Source organism: Pristis pectinata, chromosome 30 (genome assembly GCF_009764475.1).
Source record: "Pristis pectinata isolate sPriPec2 chromosome 30, sPriPec2.1.pri, whole genome shotgun sequence".
Classification (NCBI taxonomy): domain Eukaryota; kingdom Metazoa; phylum Chordata; class Chondrichthyes; order Rhinopristiformes; family Pristidae; genus Pristis; species Pristis pectinata.
In genome coordinates this window covers 19,626,237-19,641,466 of record NC_067434.1, presented here as the reverse complement: position 1 = coordinate 19,641,466, position 15,230 = coordinate 19,626,237, and the positions used below count along the sequence as shown (strand labels likewise).

Genomic DNA, 15,230 nt, shown 5'->3' with positions numbered 1-15,230 from the left:
GGTATACAAGGACACCAGGTTTCAATGCATTTCCCCTGTTTCTAATATATTTAGATAATAATCTACCTTTCTGTTTTTGTGGATAACCTGACATTTACCCACATTACACTGCATTTACCCACTCACTTGACCTGTCTAACTCACACTGGAGTCTCTGTATCCTCCTCAAAGTTCACACTCTCGCTTAACTTTGTATCGCCCAGAAACCATACTGGTACCTTTGCCAAAAAGTGGTCTTACCTTTGTGATTACTGCCATCTCGAGTCCCTTGAGGTAATGGGGTATATTGGTGAAAACCCAGCACGTTCAAGTCATCTTCACCAGAGGCCTGTATGATAAACAGTTGTCAATATAGCAGCTGAAGGTCAAACAAACCTATTATTTATACAAGTAACTTCAAACTGAAACTTCTCAACATCAGCGCTTCACTGAAAGATGGATATGTCAGGGACAAGCTTCATCAAAGCTATGTTTTTTTCCAAAATTCTTTGTGAAGGTTTACAAAAGTATGGCACACAAGCAAACAAACCAACCATTCACTTGTTGAGGGAGATCAGTTCAATCATGATCCTACTGAATGGAGCACTAGGATTAGTTAGATTAGGATAGATCAAGCTCAGTGCAGCATGAGGCCTTATCTTGCTCAAATTTCGTAAGTTCTAATGTCCAGTGTTATTGTCCTAACTTGAAAATGTTTGCATTTCTGTCTCTAATTATTTACTGTGTTCCTGCAGGCACTGACTACAAAGAAGGTGTCTTTCCTAGTTTCTGGTCAAAAATCCAACAAATGGAATTGGAAAGACCCAGATATGTGAGGAGCAAAATTAAACAGCGTCACAGGAATCACAGGTTTAAACTACAGCAAGTGACAGGACTTTAAATAGTTGACTAATTTTTAAAGATTTTGAGAAGCAACACTGGAGTTGGTTCTTCGTAAATCAATGGAACCTCTTGATCTAGACTTCTTTGTAATCTCAAGTTTAGTTTAGGCCTACAGTATTTATTTATAAACTGTGGACCACTGTTTCCCAGCAACACTCAGTCTTTTAAGTCTCTGACTCCCCTCTTTCTGATACAACTTTCGACAGACATACTGGTAACAACTGCTCAAGTTTGTATAGCAGCTTTAAGGGAGCAAAGCATCCAAAGAACTTCACGGGACCGCTAATAAATAACATTTCGCATCAAGGAGATATCAGGGCAAATGGCCAACTGGTTGGTCATTAGTCCGGGTTTTAAGGTAAGTCTTAAAGGAGGAAAGAAAATTGGAGAGGCTACCTTGGCATTTTACAATAATGTACAGGAGTTGCTAAATATATTCTTCACAGTTAGTTTCAGTGATTTCTACTACATTTCACCCTACAATCTGCCAAGTAGCAATCCCCATCTCTCATTTTACATGCAAGTGCATATGCATTGCTCGTGAGCATAAAACAAACTGTTGGAGGAACTCAGAGGGTGAAGCAGCATCTGTGGAGGGAAATGGACAGTCGACATTTTGGGTCAAGACCCTGCTTCGGGACTGGGCCTGAACAAGAACGGTCAACTGTCCATTTCCCTCTACAGATGCTGCGTGTCCCACTGAGTTCCTCCTGTGCTTTGCTTTTTGCTTCAGATTCCAGCATCTGCCGTCTCTTGTGTCTCCACATTGCCGATGATCTGTACAGGTTGCATTTTAAGTCAATATACTATTGTTACTAGATCTTGCAATATCAATAGGAATCGCTGGAGCATCTACAACTTAAGCTGTAAAATCATGCAACTAGCTTTCACCAGCCATTCCTTCCATTTATGGCTGTTTGTAAGTTGTCAGCTTTCAGGAACCTGTGTCAGCTTTTTGAAGTTGTTAGTCTGCTTCTGTCAGTTTTGTAATTTGACATCCAAAGCTTTATGAAATGCTTTGGACTGTTTTTTGCTTCTATCCAAAAATACCTCATAAACTAAGCTAGTAAATCTATTTCACACCATGTTAAATGACAAAGCTGCCCTTCACATTTTTTTACTCAACAAATAGACCAGTTTCTGAAATAACATTTAATCAGTTTTAAGCAATAAATCAATTCATGAAGTAACTAAATTACCATTCTGATTGCAATTATTCAGCAGTCTATCTTTAGAAACAAGTATTGAGATCAGCACTCAACTGAGAAGTGGACTGGCTGGTTTTAGGTAAAATGCCTCGAGGTAAAGTACTAGAGTGGAATCAGTGTGCTGAGAGATGCCAGGTGAGGTGTGGTGTCATTCAAATAAGCAGCAGGAACCAGGTAGATAGCTGCAAGTGATATTATTCTACCTGTCAAACATCACACTTGTGGCTCAGGTTTCTCCTCTTTCGCAAGGTACAGGCGAAAAGGAACAAGCCACGTAACCTTAAGTCTGTGAGGAAATGCTGAATTGACTTAAAAATCACTAAATTAATTTCTAAAATATCAATTGACTTGTGTGAATATGCAAGTGTATTAATATAGAATAAATATAGTAGAAGGAAATCATATCTTGTTCATTAAACAATAACATGCATTTAAGCAGCATCTATAATATAATACAATCGTTCTAAGATGTTTCATGCCCTCATTAACTTTAAAACATTTGGCACTGAGCCAGACAAAAAAAAGACATTAGGACTGTTGAGTAAAAGCTTGATCAAAGGGGGAGGTTTCACAAAACAACATTCTGGAAGAGAATGAGTTGGAGAAGGAATGGGATTTGAGGAATGGATTCCACAAACTCTTGGCAGCTGCCTGGTGCTGAAATCCCGCTGAGCAATCAGTCTTAGCTTCAAAATGTATCATCGTATTGGAATATTCCATAAAATATTGGAGCAGAATTAGGCCATTCGTCCCATCGAGTCTACTCCACCATTCAATCAGGCTGATCTTTATTTCAACCCCATTCTCCTGCTTTCTCCCTGTAACCCTTAACCCCCTCATCAATCAAGAACCGATCGGCAGTGGAGAGAGTCAGCAGCTTTAAATTCCTCAGCGTTAACATATCAGATGATCTGTTCTGGGCTCAGCACATAGATGCTATCATTAGGAAGGCACACCAGCATCTTTACTTTCTTAGGAGGTTAAGGAGGTTCAGTTTGTCACCGAACACTCGAACTAACTTCTACAGATGTACCGTTGAAAGTATCCTGACTGGTTGCATTATGGTCTGGTACGGCAATTTGAATGTGCAGGAATGTAAGAATCTGCAGAGAGTTGAGGACTCTGCCCAATACATCACGAGCACATCCCTCCCCACCATCAGTAGTATCTACAGGAGGTGCTGCCTCAGGAAGGCAACATCCATCATTAAAGATGCCCACCATCGGAACCATGCCATCTCCTCACAGCTCCCATCAGGCAGGCCCACACCACCAGGTTCAGGAACAGCTACTTCCCTTCAACCATTCGGTTGTTGAACCAATTGGCGAAACCCTAATCGCCACCACAGTTGAGCACAGCATGATGATCACTTTGCACTAAAATGGTCTTTATTTTTTTGTTCCAGTTGTGTTTTTTTCTTGTAAAAATTGTGTATAATTTGTTTAATTTATGTTCTTTTGTGAATGCTGCTTATATGATGCTATGTGCCTGCAGTGGTGCTGCAAGTAAGTTTTTCATTGCACCTGTGTATACTATGCACATGGTAATAAACTCAACTTTGACAATCTCTGTCTTAAATACACCCAATGACTTGACCACAGCTGTCTGTGGCAATGAATTCCACATTCACCACCCTCTGACTGAAGATATTCCTCCTCATCTCAGTCCTAAAGGGATGTCCCTTTATTCTGAGACTGTGTCCTTGGATCCTAGACTCTCCTACTAATGGAAACATCCTCTCCACGCCCACTCTGTCCAGGCCTTTCAATATCCAGGCTGTTCAATGAGATCCCCCCTCATCCTTCTGAGCATCGAGTACAGACCCACCTGCCTCGGATACTCTCTCTTTTCCCCCCTCCCATCAGGCAGAAGATACAAAAGCCTGAAAGCACGTACCACCAGGCTGAAAGACAGCTTCTATCCCACTGTTATAAGACTATTGAATGACTACCTAGTACGATAAGATGGACTCTTGACCTCACAATCTATCTCATAATGACCTTTCACCTTACTGTCTACCTACACTGCACTTTCTTCTGCACTCTGTTATTGTTTTACCTTGTACTACCTCAATGCACTGTTGTAATGAATTGATAGGTATGAATGGTATGCAAGACAAGTTTTTCACTGTATCTCGGTACATGTGACAATAATAAACCAATTTACCAATTTATTTTTAGTTGGGACGTGCTACCATTGTAAATATGTAATTCTGCAAAGAACCTGTCTACATTGAAAATGTTAAAGTTTAACAAAGTTTAATAAATAAAGCTTAATAAAGCAGGTAATTATGGCCATTGAAACTGTGGTTAATCATTTATTGCTGTCTTTGCGTTCAAAAGTAAAAAAACATTGTGTGAGGAGAGGAAGACAAGATTCTCTCCAGAAGATCTGCTGTGTTGAATAAAGACCTTTTTTATCTCCCAGGCACAGCCTCCATAAAGCTCAGTTCAGCAGTCACAAGTTCAAAAGTGCACTCATCTCCCCAAGGAGATTTTTTAAGTCTCTAATGGTTTGGTAATTTTTAACTCAATGAGTTGAAAGTGCTTTAATTTTCTAACAAACAAAATCAAAGACCATGGGTCATGTTTTTGAATGTTGTAGAAATATTCCAGGCATTTTCAGAAAAAAAAAGTTAAGGAATTTGTCGGTTTGAGTTAAGTCTGGGGGCATGGATTAAAAGACTGTCATTTTTTCATTCAGCTCATTTTGTGGATGGCACTTGTTTTGGCCACTCCTCCACACTCCGGTCAATACCAAAAGCCTTTTCCATATGCGGAGCCTCACCACACTCAACCCCTGCCCCACCGGTTTCTGCATGTCATCACCGCGTGAATCACCAAAGATACATGTATTGGTATTGGTTTATTATTGTCACTTGTACCGAGGTACAGTGAAAAGTTTGTCCTACAAACCAATCGTACAGGTCAATTCATTACACAGTGCAGTTACATTGAGTCACTACAGAGTGCATTGATGTAGTACAGGTAAAAACAATAACAATACAGAGTAAAGTGTCACAGCTACAGAGAAAGTGCGGTGCAATAAGGTGCGAGGTCACAACAAGGTAGATCATGAGGTCATAGTCCATCTCATTGTATAAGGCAACAGTTCAACAGTCTTATCACAGTGGGATAGAAGCTGTCCTTGAGCCTGGTGGTATCTGCCTTCAGGCTCCTGTACCTTCTACCCGATGGAAGAGGAGAGAAGAGAGAATGACCCGGGTGGGTGGGGTGGGGTCTTCGACATGTCTACTATTTGCGACATTAAAAATTTTGAAGATACTTGGCATGATAAAAATGCCCACCACTTGTCTTAGAATCTACCTAATATGAACTGTAAATGCTTCCACTAATGCTCTGTTGTGAATGAAAAGATAATCAGAGGAACAGGGAGACTTTGGAGTTCAGGTACATGGTTCCTTGAAAGTGGAATCACAGGTAAACAGGACAGTGAAGGTGACTTTTGGCACAGTGGTCTTCATCAGTCAAGGCACTGAGAATGGAAGCTGGAAAGTTGTTGCAGTTGTACGAGATGTTGGTGAGGCCGCACTTCGAGTGTTGTGTTCAGTTTTGGTTGCCCTACGATAGGAAAGATGTTAGCAAACTGGAAAGAGTGCAGAAAAGATTTACGAGGATGTTGTCAGGACTTGAGGGACTGAATTATAGGGAGAGGTTGGACAAGAGAGGACTTTATTCCTTGGAGCGTAGGAAACAGACAGGTGATCTTGTAGATGTGTATAAAATCATGAAGGGCATAGATAGGGTGAATGCACTCAGTTTTTTCCAAGAGCTGGGGAATCAAGAACTAGAGGGCATAGGTTTAAGGTGAGAGGGGAAAGACTTAATCGGAAGTTGAGGGACAACTTTATTAACAGAGAGGCTGGTACATATATGGAATGAGCTGCCAGAGGAATTGGTTGAAGGAGGTACAGTAACAACATTTAAAAGACAGTTGAACAGGTACATGGATAGGAAAGCTTCAGAAGGTTACGGGCCAAACGCAGGCAAATGGTACTAGCTTGGATGGGCATCTTGGTTGGCATGGACCAGTTGGGCCAAAGGGCCTGTTTCTGTGCTGTGTACATTCATGACATTAAAAAGCATTAATTTTTACAAACTGTTTCACAGTGTGGTGTTAAAAACAAGATGACTTTCTACATTATAATGTTCCTCAAGCACAACTTGCATTCACATAGTTGCTTTAACATGGTAAAATGACCAAAGGTGAATGATGACTGAAAGAATTGGCCCAGGTATATTTGAAGAATTGTCCAAAAGTATGCTGGAAAACACAGAGACAGATCTCATTGGCCTGGCCCAGAATCACCATCTGCAGATCTTGCCACACCCATACTGACCTGTTCCAGATGCAGAGGGCCAATCTCTCTGGCCCAAAGCACTGCTAACCTCTCTGGCCCAGATTTCAGCATCATGGTCTGAGTGGCAACAGAGCCTCCAATAGCACAGTGAGGAAATTCTGCCCACAAAATGCCACCCCACAGCCTTTGGCAGCCGGAAGAGACTTGAGCCCAGCTGTAGAAGCCACGTGGGATTTTCAGCAGCTCATTAATGCCGTTGACATTCAGAGAAAAATGTAAAAATATTAAACGTGAATTCTCGGGCAGAGGACGCAAGAAATTACAGAGAGTTGTGAACACAGTTCCAACCATCACGAAAACCAGCCTCCCCTCCATTGACTCTGTTTACATTTCCCGCTGCCTCAGGAAAGCAGCCAACATAATCAAGGAACCCTCCTACCCCAGACACTCTCTCTTCTCCCCTCTCCCATCAGGCAGAAGATACAAAAGCTTGAGAACACGTACCATCAGGCTCGAGGAAAGTTTTTATCCCGCTGTTATAAGACTTTTGAACGGACCTCTTAAATGATAAAGATGAACTCTTTATCTCTCAGTCTACCTCGTCATGACCCTTGCACCTTATTGTCTACTTTGTAACTGTAACACTGTATTCTGCATTCTGTTATTGTTTTTCCTTTTTACTACCTTGATGCACTTATGTATAGAGCGATCTGTCTGGATGGCACGCAAACAATGTTTTTCACTGTATCTCAGTACAGGTGACAATAATAAACCAATTAACAAAAGTTATAACAGTTTCGGTTGAATCTCCATTCTCTTTCCATTCTGTAAACATACTTTTGAGGTTGGAAGCTAGGGCATTTTGAGATTAGGCTAACCAAGATTTACTTTACTTATAAAACATAGGGGAAATCCGAATGGATAGCTAAAGATGAATCAAATCATGCAAAATACAAATGGAATAACAACTTCCACAATTCTGTGACCACTAAATAAACAAAAGTTGTAATCCAATCCCGCTTGTGCAGTCAATACAGGCAGTTTCCGGGTTAAGCAAGGGTTCTATACCTGAGAACTCTCCATAAGCTGATTTCTTCATCAGTTAACGCCCATTTTCTATAGCTACCCATATCGTATCACTCTACATACACTTGCCATAATTCTTTCATTTCATTGAATATTCACCCAAACGCTACCCATAATTAAACTAATGGAATATATACTGTATCCATTCATTATTGAACACCATGATACATTTTACTTCTGCTGGCTTGAAAAATGCTTTAAAGATGTACAGAATTTGCGTAAAGTTGGATTTCCGAAAGTCAGATCATTCATAACCCGGGGAGACCCTGTATTCATTTGCATCGTGAAAGATTTCTTTAAAAGGGTTAAGCTCAAATTGCAGTTGAAGTGAATTCAGTTGTTGATTTTTATCAGGTTAATGTAAAATGAATTGCACTGTGTGTCAAACTCCACTGTCGGTTCCCCCCCATGTTGTTAGAAGGGGATTTACTGCAGTTAATTTGCCCCAGTGGATGGTTTGTGGAGTGTTTTACCTTATACAGGAGATTGCTTTTCCAATATCTCAGCCTGTCAGGGATGCTTTCCTTTCCTTCCTATTGCAGGGGAGATCTGAACTATCAGCTTAAGAATAGGCCTGTCTCTCTCATTCTGTGGAGTACCAACTGAGCCTAATGTACCTTTTCAAATTCCTTGGGTTGCCATGGTTTGTTGTCTCTTGTAGCTTGGAAATCTTTTGTGAATCTGAGACCTCCAAGCTGAACGGCAGATTTTTTTTTCCTCACCACACACCCCTGCAACCCCCAGTGAATTCTACAGCCACTCTTAAATTCCAACTTGTTTTATTTTCTCTAGACAAATGCACAGTTTTTGCGAATCTGCTTGATGTGGTTCTTGGATTGCTACTTCCTTTTAATTGCAGCAATAGCAGGTAATAATAAAGTAGGACCCAAAGTAGGGGTCACATCATCATTACTTTACAGAAAAGGATTCAACTCGTTGGGCGTTCAGGAGCCCCTTGGACAAAAAATTTCTTTGCATCCGCACAAATTCAGGGTCTATGACTGTGGTGAACATGCCTTACTACCAGCATTGATGATACACATGCGCCCCAACATAAAAATGTTCATGAAGGTTACAAATGTACAAACAATATTTCCTTAATTTTGGATTATAAATGGGCAATAACTAATGGGCAGGCACACTAGCGTAGCGGTTAGCGTAACACTATTATAGCGCCAGCGACCTGGGTTCAATTCTGGCCACTGTCTGTAAGGAGTTTGTACGTTCTCCCCGTGTCTGCATGGGTTTCCTCTGGGTGCTCTGGTTTCCTCCCACATTCCAAAGACGTACGGGTTAGGAAGTTGTGGGCATGCTATGTTGGCGCCGGAAGCATGGTGACACTTGCGGGCTGCCCCCAGAACACTCTACGCAAAAAGATGCATTTCACTGTGTGTTTCAATGTAAAGATATCTTATCTTACTGCCAATGGTTGGGAGACTGGTCTAAAAATTGTAGGTGAATTGGCCACTGTAAATTATCCCTACTGTCTGGGTGGGCGGTTCAATCTGGGTGGAATTGATATAATGTGGAGAGAACAGAATGGGATTAGCATGGGATTGGTGTAAATGGGTGCTCGATGGTCAGCATGGATTCAGAGGGCTGAAGGGCCTGTTTCCATGCAGTCTGGGTCTGTGACCATTTTAATCTCAGAGGAAGAGCTCAGGCATTGTGTGCAGATGGAAAATGGGGAGAAATGGTCTCAATGTCACAGGTCTGTGATAATTTTAAACCCTATTAAACACAAACATTGCTGTTCAATAAAACGGGATCCAATGTTGTTTCCTTCTTGTCTTGCAGTTAATTAGACACCTTTACAACTATAGGCTGTAACATAACTACAGCATAAGACTACAATCCAGAAGGCTAAAGAAATGCCTGAAAGTCCTTAAATGTCCAAAGAAGATAAGATTTATTAGTCACATGTACATTGAAACACACAGTGAAATGCATCTTTTGCTTAGTGTGTTCTGGGAGCAACCCGCAAGTGTCGCCACGCTTCCGGCGCCAACGTAGCATGCCCACAGTTTCCTAAACTGTACGTCTTTGGAATGTGGGAGGAAACTGGAGCACCCGGAGGAAACCCACACAGACATGGGGAGAACATACAAACTCCTTACATACAGCGGCCGGAATTGAACCCGGGTCGCTGGCACTGTAATAGCGTTATGCTAACCGCTACACTGCCCTGCCTGCCCCAGGAGCCAGGAGGCTCACAGATGTTAACGAGGAAGTCGATCGCTAATTTAGATGCCCTCAGCAGACGTGGCCATCTTGAATGGATAAGGTTTGGATCGAGTCTCCTTGGGCTTTCCAGGAGTGTGAATGTGGCTGTGCAAACAGGCAGTGCCAGGAAGGTCGTTCACACTCGCTGAGCCCACCAGTTGTGGCTCATGCGACAATTTGCTTGGATGTTGCTTTCTGCAGTAAGCAGGTCGTTTGCTGATCTTTCTGAAATGAGGGCTGAACTCGGGCTTCCTTGAGGCATTTGTCTCAGCTCATGAAATTGTCCAGCAAAATATTTTACCCTGGAGTTGTCAGTTGCCTATTTGTGAAACTGCTATCAGTGCTTACAGTTCCTTTTCATGCAGAGCTGATAGATCAGCTGGTATTTTGGTGACAATTTGAAATCACCCAATGACCTTGGACTGCAGAGCTGTACTGTGGTAACCATTGGGGACAAAAAACAATGACAGGTTTGTACATAACTAGTCTGATTCAGCAAAATTGAGCACTGGTCTGAATATCATTCATCCAGTACAGCTGCAGAGCATAACTCAGTATGCCCGGGGACCAAGGGCTTTCGTCAGCAGTTTACGTCCACCAACCCCTTCAAAGACTCAGTTTATTCTCACAATGTGACCCAGTCATGTGTGAAAGCTGAGAGCTGTACAGCTGATCAAGAGTCACAAGGGCCTCTCAAACACTAGTATGTAAGCAAACATTAACGCGAATCAGCAATCGTGTTTTTGATCCTGGAAACTGTGATGTTGCAGAGTAAAATAATGCAAATTTTGGAATGTCACTTTTCCATGACAATTTAAGGGGTCAAAGTTTAAACACAGCTCTGAATAATATAAATCAAAAAATGGTTGGGGTGCGAAGGGTTGCTTGGCATTGCTACGCCTGTTGTTTCTGTGGAGATGTTAACCTATATATTTTAAGTGAGCTGCTGCCTGTGTTAAAGTAAGAGGAACAACAACTTACCTTTATATGTGTCTTTAATATAGAAAAAAAATTGTCCCAAAGCACTTAACAGGAGTGTTATCGAACGAAAAGCAGATACCAAGCTACATTAGGAGTTATTTACCAGCACCTTAGTTGGAGGTAGGTTTTAAAGAACATCGTAAAGGAGAGAGAGGTGGAGAAAATACAGCAAGGAATTTGTGAACAGAGGACCTCGACAGCTGGAGGTACTGTGCTAATGGCAGAGTGATTAAATGCGTGCATGGTCAATGTAATGTATGTGTCCCTATGGGTTGCTCAGCCATAGAAGTAACATGGAGTGTGTGCAGAATGATACAAGGGAAGTATAGAGAGCTCCAGAAGTGTGCCTACTTTATTTTCAGTTCTCAGACTGTGCACGTATGATCAATATCCCAACAGGAGGATAAGACAAGATATCTTTATTAGTCACATGTACATTGAAACACACAGCAAAATGCATCTTTTGCGTAGAGTGTTCTGGGGGCAGCCCGCAAGTGTCGCCACGCTTCCGGCGCCAACATAGCATGCCCACAACTTCCTAACCCGTACGTCTTTGGAATGTGGGAGGAAACCGGAGCACCCGGAGGAGACCCACGCAGAGACGGGGAGAACATACAAACTCCTTACAGACAGCAACCGGAATTGAACCCGGGTCGCTGGTACTGTAATAGCGTTACACTAACCGCTACACTACCGTGCCTGCCCGGTAGTGATGAGGGAGAGTGTAAGATCCGGGCGGACGGTAAACACATGGAGCAGGTGCTCCCGGTTGCCAGTGTGCTGGGGGTGGGTGCAGTCTTGAGCCCCACATCTCAGTGCTTTGCGGACCCGTGGCTCGTGCACCACACGCCTTTACGGGCAGCCTCTCCACACCCAGCGACGGGGGAGTCTCAGCCAAGAGGGCACAGGTTTGTAAGTTGGTCCGAGTGTGCAGGTGAGTGATCGAATCTGGGGGCATCCTGGGAGAACAAGATAGGATTCGTGTAACTGGTGCTTGATGGTTGGCAGGAGGTTCGGAGGAGATCTGAGGGGGAAATTTTTCACACAGAGGGTAGTTGGAGTCTGGAATACACTGCCTGAGGAGGTGGTGGAGGCAGAGACTCTTACAATAAGATAAGATCTTTATTAGTCACATGTACATCGAAACACACAGTGAAATGCATCTTTTTGTGTTACTGAGAATGTGCTGGGGGCAGCCCGCAAGTGTCGCCACGCTTCCGGCGCCAACAGAGCATGCCCACAGCTCCTAACCCGTACGTCTTTGTAATGTGGGAGCAGACTGGAACACCCGGAGGAAACCCACGCAGTCACGGGGAGACAGTGGCCGGAATTGAACCCGGGTCACTGGAGCTGTAAAGCAGTACGCTAACCACTACACTACCATGCTGAAGAAGCATCTAGACAAGTATTTGAATTGCCAGGAATGCAGGTAAGGTGCAGATAGGTACAACAGATGGTACGTACATGGTGACCTGAAGGGCCTCTTTCTGTGCTGTGCGACTCTATGACTCTATAACACCTTACAACGACATCACATTTACGAACAAAAACTTCAACCAAGAGGCCAGAATTACAGGAATGCAATTAACTGAAAGAATTGAGACCTGAGAGGTACTGGCAAAGTAATGGAGAGATTTGTGAACAAAAGAGTGAATTTTAAAACCAATGCATTGGTTAACCAAGAGCCAGTGTGGTCATCAAGCAGTGGAATGAGGGACGAGAGATTTTGGCTTGAGTTAGAGAATGTGCAGCAGAACATTGGGTGAGCTCAAATTTACAGAGCTACAGCTGGTACTTAGAGCAGCATAGTGGCATAAGTGATAGAGCTGCTGCCTCACAGCTCCAGCGACCCAGGTTCAATCCCGACCTCCGCTGCTGTCTGTGGAGATTTTGCATGTTCTCCCTGTGACCACGTGGGCTTCCCCCTGGGTACTCCAGTTTCCTCCCACATCCCAAAGACCTATGGGATATTAGGTAAATTGGTCCAAGTGTGTGGGTGAGTGGTAGAATCTGGGGGGAATGTCGAGGGAACAAAATAGGATTTGTGGAGGATTTGTGTAACAACGTGCTTGACGGTCGGTGCGGACTTGGTGGCCTGAAGAGCCTATTTCAGTGCTGTGTGACTCTGTGACTTCAACCCAAAACACATGGATTGGTCCAGTAGGGCTCAGCTCTAGTGAGCAGGCTCTCTAATGAAGCCGTGCACTGAGAAATAGGAACTGTTTCCTGTGTTTCCTCTACTCTCCCATCTATATGTGGAACGTCACCTCATCATGTCCCACAATCAAACCAAAACCATTGGAAAACTGAATGAATGCAACACTGCTTGGTTCTGCCAGAATCGTCCTTTTTACTCTGTACTTTCAGATTGCCACAACCTTGGTTAGGCAGCACTTGGAATGCTGGCCACCCCATTACAGAACGGATGTGGAAGCTTTGGAAAGGGTATAGAAGCGCTTTACCAGGATGCTATCTAGATAAGAGGGTATGAGCTATAAGGAGAGGTTGGACAATCTTTGATGGTTTTCTTTGGAGCATCGGAGCTTGGGGGGAGACCTGATGGAAGTTTATAAAATTATGAGAGGCAACAGATAGGGTAGACAGTCAGAATCTTTTTCCCGGGGTAGAAATGTCAAATACTGGAGGACATGAATTTAAGGTGAGGGGGAAAGGTTTAAAGGAGATATGTGGGGCAAGTTTTAGTTTTACACAGGGGCGTGGTGGGTGCCCAGAATGGGTTGCCGGGGTAGTGGTGGAAGCAGATATGATAGTGCCATTTAAGAGGCTTTCAGTTAGACACATCAATATGCAGGGAATGGAGGGATATGGAGCATGCACAGGCAGAAGGGGTTTAGTTTAAGTTAGCTTTGTGTTCGGCACAGACATTGTGGGCTGAGGGGCCTGCTCCTGTGCTGTACTGTTCGATGTTCTACCTCACAACTACCAAGAGCACCAAGTTTAGGTACCCCATGTCTTCATTGAGGACACTTTCCCAAGATCTTCTCTCATCTCTAGCTTTGAGCAGTATAGCACCAGGGCAGCTCTGCACTTGCTTTCCCCAGGAGGCTACTGTTCGATGCAGCATGGTGTGAATAGCCACCAAGCAGAGTCTCCCTTGCTCTCAGGTCCTTACAGATGAAACTATCCTTTCAGACCCCCAGCACGGTGGGTGGGGAAGACGGTGGGGAGCAGGTCTCACCATGAGACCCACCATGTTCTCAAGATCAATGGTTGGTCTTTAGCCAGGCTAGAAGTGTAGGCAAACCAGCAGCTGGTCAGTGATAAGTGAGGCACCGATAAATTATGTGGTCCCATTAATTACTGTGCCTTCACATAAACAATTCTGGAAATGTAGTTTGCCCAGAAATGTGCAATTTACAATTATGGACTCATGAAACCATTGGAACTGTGTTTTCACAGAAAGACAAACTGAACTGCAAATGTATTTTGATCAAATTATCATAAACCTATTCCTTACACTGTAAATGTAATCCCAAAACACTAACAAAAATCCAATAATGGAATTTAATAAAGTCACATTGGATCAGTGGCCTTGGTCAAATACCTTCAATTCAGGACTATTTTTCAGTTGTACAGTATGTTGTTTTTTGCACTATCAGCTTTCTGGGGGGCTGTATTAGGAAGCTGTTCAATAGATTTTCCAAGTTTTCCAGGTGACCATACATGTAAATTCTCAGGGTCATCATCATATTCCTTGGAATCCTTCACCACTTGATACATCAGCATGACTTGATTCAAATTTATAATAGCTCAGCCCAAGACAATACGGGTACATCTCTCCCCACCATCAGTAGTATCTACATGAGGCACTGCCTCAAGAAGGCAACATCCGTCAAAGATCCCCACCATCCAGGCCATGCTATTTTCTTGCAGCTACCGTCGGGCAGGAGGTACAGAAGCCTGAAGTCCCACATCACCAGGCTCAGGAACAGCTACTTCCCTTCAACCGTTCGGTTCTTGAACCAACCAGCACAACCCTAATCACTGCAGTTTAGCAACACTATGACCACTTTGATCAATTTGCACTAAAATGGACTTTATTTTAGTGTTAATTGTGTTCTTTCTGGTAAAAATAGTGCATAATTTATGTTTAATCAATATTTTTCTTGTGAATGCTGCTTGTGTGATGTTATGTGCCGTGCTGCTGCTGCAAGTAAGTTTTTCATTGCACCTGTGCATACATGTACTTGTGCACATGATAATAAATTCAACTTTGACTTTGACTTTGAAAAAAACAAGTATTTGCATGTACAGTATCCCACAAAGCAAGATTTGGGCATGTGCTATTAGACTTTTTGGAAAAATTAAAAACGGGCAAGTGAAAAGAATAGGGCAGGCACGGTAGTGCAGCGGTTAGCGTAACGCTATTACAGCGTCAGAGACCCAGGTTCAATTCCGGCCGCTGTCTGTAAGGAGTTTGTATTTTCTCCCCATGTCTGCGTGGGTTTCCTCCGGGTGCTCCGGTTTCCTCCCACATTCCAAAGACATACAGGTTAGGAGCTGTGGGC

At 43.1% G+C, this 15,230-nt stretch overlaps 1 protein-coding gene across 1 annotated transcript in view; it reads right to left on the bottom strand.

Moving 5' to 3' along the window:
• Positions 1–15,230, bottom strand: part of LOC127584780 (leucine-rich melanocyte differentiation-associated protein-like) — a 755,871-nt gene that overhangs the window by 103,452 nt on the left and 637,189 nt on the right. The window contains exon 6 of the mRNA XM_052041759.1: positions 241–328. Coding sequence (XP_051897719.1) covers positions 241–328 — 88 coding nt within the window. The remainder of the gene's footprint in view (positions 1–240; positions 329–15,230) is intronic.